The sequence below is a fragment of the Tupaia chinensis genome, unplaced genomic scaffold (assembly GCF_000334495.1).
Source record: "Tupaia chinensis unplaced genomic scaffold, TupChi_1.0 Scaffold000542_1, whole genome shotgun sequence".
NCBI lineage: Eukaryota > Metazoa > Chordata > Mammalia > Scandentia > Tupaiidae > Tupaia > Tupaia belangeri.
Window position 1 is genome coordinate 4052122 of NW_006160055.1, and position 6874 is coordinate 4058995.

Genomic DNA, 6874 nt, shown 5'->3' on the forward strand with positions numbered 1-6874 from the left:
ATTTCTCGCTTTCTGTCTCTCTGTCTCTCTCTGTCTTTCTAGCGAGTGCACACGCCCTATAGCAAAAACCTCTCCAAAAAAAAAGAAAAGAAAAAAAAAAGAACTATGTGTAACATATATTACTATTTAAGTTGAAAACAAAACAAATATTTATTATTTATGCTTATAGATCCATAGACTATCTCTAACTGTGAGTGCCTCTGCTAAAGAGAACTATAGATGGTTGAAGTATACTTTGCACTGTATATTCTGTAATTACATTTAAGTTTGAATACCATGTATATGTATCAATAGCATGTGTTGGAAAATAAAAATCACCCCCTCCCCAGAAGATGACCACACATAATCTCTTCTCCTCTATTCTCCTCCTAGGGTTTTGGGCATGCACACACATGCCCCTGGCATGATTTTCAAGCCACCAGGCCCAGGACGCAAACCGTGATCAGCCAGGTGAAAGTCCAGCACCTTAACCACCACACTACCTGCTGGCCCTAACACTTAAAATATCTTAAATGTTAAGTGTTACTACAATAAAACAAAGAAGCACAGAGACAATTTACAATAACAACAGAAAAGAGATCATTGGGCTTATAGCTGTTGAGTTTCACTAATGACTCTGGAATCCACTAGAGACCAGCAGATGGTGTAATGATTATTTTGGTGGACTCCCACGCAGGTGACCACAGTTCAAGTGCCAGACTTGGTGGCTTAAAAATTCCGCTGGGCGTATGTGCATGCCCAAATTTCCAAGAGGAGAATGGAGAAGGGATTGCAGCATGGCCATCCCCCGGGGGGTGATTTCTCACTTTCTGTCTCTGTCTCCAGTCTCCAGTGAATGCATTTGCCCTATAGCAAAAATCCACCCCCACAAAAAAAAAGAGAAAGAAAGAAAGAAAGAAAGAAAGAAAGAAAGAAAGAAAGAAAGAAAGAAAGAAAGAAAGAAAGAAAAAAGTGAAACTAAATTTCAAACATTTACCTCCTTGTTACTTAAGCTAGGATTCTGAATTTTAACAGTGGGTCAATGAACATTGATGGCATGCAAAATAAATGCCTTTTCCTAAATATTATTGTGAATATGGTGAAGAGAGTTCAATTTTTCAGGTATGCGACTAATAACACGTTGAAAAGAAAAATTAAAGAATTTATTAAAACATAACAAATTTAATAATACACCTCTGATGATGTGCCAACCCATCAAAACATATCAAAATTGAATAACGGCATTTCAAAACTCACTGATATAAAACCACTGGGTCCATTTTTTAGACTCTTCTTCCGAAAATTTGTCTCTTCACCTGTAATGGAGACAATAGACGAGGATGAAGACGTGCGGACTGAGAGATTAAGAGTGGAGAGTGGAGCAGCCGAATTCGATCTGGTTCAGCTCCATCGTCTCACAAAGACCTTCCAGCTTATTCACAAAAAGATTATAGCTGTAAACAACATCAGCCTTGGGATACCTGCTGGCGAGGTAAAGAACTGTTTTGGTTCTATCAGTAGCTGTTGTTTTTATTGGCATAGTAAGTGCAAATAAAAGTCTTTATTTTCCCTCAGTATTTTTCTAGAAACACAGAAGTCAACCTTGAACTATTTTCATGAAATATAAGTGTGTATATATGTAAACGTATACATCTAGACATAGTCACACACACGCACACGTATAATTTACACATCTCGTGTCATTGACTATGAGTCTTCTCTCTTGGCAGGGAGGATTCACCAGCCCCTACCACACAGGGCGTCCTGAGCCCCTTACCACATACTGTCCTCTCTGGAGTGGACTTCTAGTAGAAAGCCTATTCAGGGTGCTCTCTTTAACTTTTCATTACTAGGCCTCTTCAAAAGGCAGCATTAAAAAAAAAAATCAATTTTCAAAAGTGAAATCCTAGAAGTACATCCATTTATATTCCTGCCACTTTCACAGAAGCCATAATAAGGTTGCTTAGAAAATAGAAAGAGAATATGGCTATTTCCCATGGTTTTCCAAGCAACGTTTCAAACTACATGCATCAAATTCATTCGACAGCATCAAGAAATTATTGGTTCAGTAGCTTATTCAGTAAAGTTGTAATTCTGTGTAAATAATGTGAAATCTATCAATTTAATTACTTTGTCAGGTTAGCCTATCTTACTCACGGTGCATTTCCATCATGCCACATAGAGATGTTCTATAACACAATGTGTAAAATAGGTCCTTTATATATAAGCAAATGTTTAGATGGATAAAGACGGGGGGGACATAAGTACCCATTTGCTTTAAAAGAAAACATTTTGCCAAATGCCAAGCAAGCACTACAATATTCACGAATAATTCCAGTGATTTATTTTTCTTTATAATTTGTTTCACCAGGGAAAAAGGAGGAAAGAGATACAATTTCTAAGCATATCTTAGGGTTGAATTAAGATTTTCATCTTTTCTTCCTCCCTCAAACTAGTGCTTTGGCCTACTTGGGGTGAATGGAGCAGGAAAAACCACTATATTCAAGATGCTGACTGGAGACATCATCCCTTCAAGTGGAAACATTTTGATCAGAAATAAGGCTGGGTATGAACAATGAATGCTTCCAATTGCTTCCAATTACTGAGTGCAATATAATTCAATGAGAAAAATAATCAAAATGGACATGTTATTTTGTGGTTATATTATAAAATCCTTGGGAGGGGAAAAGAATGAAGTAAGTAAATGTGTTAATAGTTAAGCATGACTCTGATTGTGGGGTTATTTCATCCTTCTTTATCAAAATCACCAATCATCATGACCACCACCATCTCTCCTCCCAACAGCTGGGGACTGGAAGGCACCTATCTTTTAAAACTCACCTGTATTTTTGATCCTCTCAATTCAGATCGCTGGGTCACGTTGACTCTCACAGCTCATTAGTCGGCTACTGCCCTCAGGAAGATGCCTTAGATGACCTGGTATCTGTGGAAGAACACTTGTATTTCTATGCCAGGGTACATGGAATTCCAGAAAAAGATATTAAAGAAGTAAGTACAAGTGCAAAAACCTAGGTAATTTGAAAACCAGTATTGTTTCTGCTTTTCCCTCTACCCCATTCCCCACAGAACCAACTTGGAAAACTATGACATTTCTCTTCTGACAATGACAAAGAATCCATCTTGGCTTGTGTATATTATATGCATGCTATGAGCCCACCTATAAAAACTCCCTGGCAGGCTGGCCTGGTAGCTTAGTGTTTAAGGGAGCCAGATCTCATATGGTAAACCACAGTTCAAATCTTGGTCCCAGTAGCTTGAAAAGCATTCTGAGAACGTTTGCATCTGTGCCCCAAAATCCCAACAAGATGGAGAAATGGAGAAGGCACTGTGACATGACCATGCTCCATTTGGGGAGGGGGGGAGGTGCTTTCTCTCTCTCTTTGTCTCTCTCTGGTGAGCACATGTACATTCTAACAATTAAAAATAAAAGAAAAAGAAAAAAAAAAGAAAAGAAAAGAAACTCCTGGGCCGATGTTAATTCAATTACCCTTTAAAGAACTATCAAGTAAATTACACTTGCGTGAGGTTCAGGATGAGCATAGGCTGGTGATTTCTGTACATCTTCAGTGTTCAGATGTACATTGACACAAAGAATTAATTATGAGATGCTTAAGTAAAATAGAATAGTTTGCATTTTGATTTTTAAATTTGTGTACTTCACTGTTGTATAAGTCCAACAAGGACTACATTATTTTCTAGGGCTATTTAACTACAAAAACAACATAGGACTCAGGATTGCTAATGCACTAAAGTTTTGATACTGGGTCAGTTTTAAATAGACTTAAAGGCTTTTTAACAACTAACCCCTCGGTGACAAGAAAGATGAAGCAGTGATGGCAATCAATGAAAAACCTGCTTTGTGAATGCTGTTTTAGCTCTTTTTGGCTTTTAAGCTTTACAAGAGTATCCTGTGGTAATACAGCATAAAAGTACAATCTATAGCTACACACACACACATTTGGGGAGAAAAATTGGCTTTACTTTTTAAATGAACTATTAATTTTAAGTGGCCCTTTGAAAATGAAAGCAAAATATATGCTGAATTTAAATGTTTTAATTTTTCCAAACACACACACACACACATATATATATATATATATAAAATTTTCTTTTCATGAGTGATGTTTTTTTTCTGTTTAGTGCTTAAGAGTTTTGGTAGGAGAAGGTCAATCTAACTTTTATTGTCCACAGACTGTTCATAAACTCCTCAGGAGACTTCACTTGATGCCCTACAAGGACAGACCTACCTCTATGTGCAGTTATGGCACAAAAAGAAAATTGTCCACTGCGATAGCCTTAATAGGGAAACCCTCCATTCTACTGTTGGTAAGAGAATTATTATTTTTTTTAAAATGAACACATATTAGAACAGCACATCTACTCGTGTGTAGCATTTCATCATCATTGCAGTCAATATTCATTGAGGCCTTACTATGTGCCAGATTTTGTGCAAAGTTCTTTACTTATACCATCTCATTATGGGAATTTATATTGGCAAATAATTTGCTAATACAATGTTATGCCCTCAAAAATTCTGGAAGCAATGCCTCAGTGAGTTTTAGAGGGAATGCTGGGCATGGAAGTAGATGAAACAAATTCAGTGTATTCGAATAAGTAAGTCAAGTTACAGAACAGGGTAGAATTGATTAATGTGATTCTCAAGTAGGAATCATGTCTCTCTCTTCTAATAAGAAATGATCAGGTGAACTAACACTTTTCAGCTTCTATTAAAGAGGACAGACACATTTAAGGACAATGTATTTTGCTAACATTTAATTTCTTGTTACTGAAAAATATGAGTTACCTAGCCTGGGATATATTTGGTAATACATATTTTGTCTAAATTCGGAAGGAAGGCAAGAAATGTATTCCACATTTAGGTTTTGGTTAAAAGCTGGAAAATTAAATTGATCACTGGAAATGTAAATTATGCATAATGATAATATAGTACTCTGCTCTCCAGGGAAAACATTGTCAAAGTGTTTATTTCAGAAAAACAAACTTGCCCTTCTTTTGCAAGATACCCTTCATTCTAGGACCTCCAAACTCTGAAAGACCCTTAACTATATGCGATAAAAATGCAGTTCCAAACTGCCACATTATTGCAAGGATTAAGTCATACAGTGGATCAAATCATTTACACTGCCTAGACAGAACAACACACAATCTTTCTATAATACCAAAAGCTTATAATGCTTTACCTCACTGACAATCAATGCTTATAATGGAATTCTATTGCGTAAATCTCCCTTCAACTAAATAAAACAATCCTCAGGCACCTCTGTGAGATAATAGATGTAAAGCACTTTATAATGTTAAAAAGCACTACATAAATGTTACAGATTAATGAAATACAGGCACTGAGAGAAAGAGTCCATGTTTTCTTCCATGTGCATTACTATATGTTATCTTCTCCAAAAACAATAGTAGTGACTGTGCCTACTTTATTGTTTCCCCAATTTAAAACTTATTCTTTTCTTTCAATTTAACACCTTAGTATAAAAAAAAAAAAACCTTCTGATTGTCCTTTTACATAAGTTCCATTACAGATTTTTAAAACGTTTACTTTATCTGATCTAAAATTTCTTTTTTCTTCTCATTTGTCAAGATCTATTGGGACCAGCAGTTAGCGTAATGGCTATGTCACTGGACTCCCATGTACTCAACCGTGGTTCGATTCCCGGACCCGGTGGCCTAAAACTCACACGGGGCACGTGTGCGTGCGTGCCCAAGATCCCGAGAGGAGAATGGAAGAGAAGGGATTGCGGTGTGGCCATCCCCCCAGGGGGGTGATTTCTCGCTTTCTGTCTCTCTGTCTCTGTCTGCCTGGAGAGTGCACGCACCCTATAATAAAAAATAAACAAACAAACAAACAAACAAAAAACCCCCAAACCTCTCCAAGATCTATTATTGCTTGTTTCAATGACCACTTGCTACATTTTCTATTTTGATATCTGAACAATTTTTCAAAACATCATTTACTTTAAAAAAGAACACGTCTTCCCTCTTGCCAATTTTTCAAAGTTTTATTTTTATTAAATTTCAACTAATAACCTAAAACTAAAGATATACTTCCAACATATTCACAGAATAATCTAGGTGCATTCTTTCTGCTTTACATAGGCATATTTACTCCCAATTAAGAAATGGGTATAAAGTAAGAGTATCCATTTCACCAAGTCACTTTTTAAAACAGACTGACAATTATAAATGAATAATTTTGAGGTTATGACAGCAACAGAATGAAGTCTATTAAGTATAAAACAAGTTAGGCATTGGATCCAGAAAAGTGATTTCTGTTCTAAGAAAATGAGAAGCAGTGATTCACGTTAAGAACCTCATCGAAAATTAATTAATCTGATACATTTTTCTTGCAACCTTCTATTAAGGATGAACCGAGCTCTGGGATGGATCCTAAGTCAAAACGGCACCTCTGGAAGATCATTTCAGAAGAAGTGCAGAACAAATGTTCCGTCATCCTCACATCTCACAGGTAAACTGAGTGTGGGACTTTAAACAACAACACAATCTTGGGATGCTAGGTGGGAGTGGGAAGCCTGTGTAATACACACATTCAGAGTAAATGCTCACATCTGTATTCAAATATTTTATGTCCATAGAAGTAGGAGCAAGACAGGCAGATTTAGTAGTGAGATGGGGTGGGGAGGGAGGCTAAGGCCTCAACAGTCTTTTCTTTTCTTTTTTTTTTTTTCCTCTTTAAATTTATTTATTTTTTTACATTAATTCACTATACATCATTACAGCATACAAATGAATTTTCCATCCAAAATACACTGTGTATTGGCTCAATCAAGCACATCAACATACATGTTATCAGCAAATAATTTTCCAATTCTTATGTCTTGTATACTTT

At 36.4% G+C, this 6874-nt stretch overlaps 1 protein-coding gene across 2 annotated transcripts in view; it reads left to right on the forward strand.

Annotated features, from left to right (window-relative positions):
* Positions 1-6874, forward strand: part of ABCA12 (ATP binding cassette subfamily A member 12) — a 217443-nt gene that overhangs the window by 199002 nt on the left and 11567 nt on the right. For both annotated transcript variants that reach the window (XM_006157460.1, XM_006157461.1), the window contains exons 45-49: positions 1267-1471; positions 2436-2545; positions 2847-2988; positions 4192-4326; positions 6390-6493. In XM_006157460.1, the coding sequence (XP_006157522.1) occupies positions 1267-1471; positions 2436-2545; positions 2847-2988; positions 4192-4326; positions 6390-6493 (696 nt within the window). The remainder of the gene's footprint in view (positions 1-1266; positions 1472-2435; positions 2546-2846; positions 2989-4191; positions 4327-6389; positions 6494-6874) is intronic.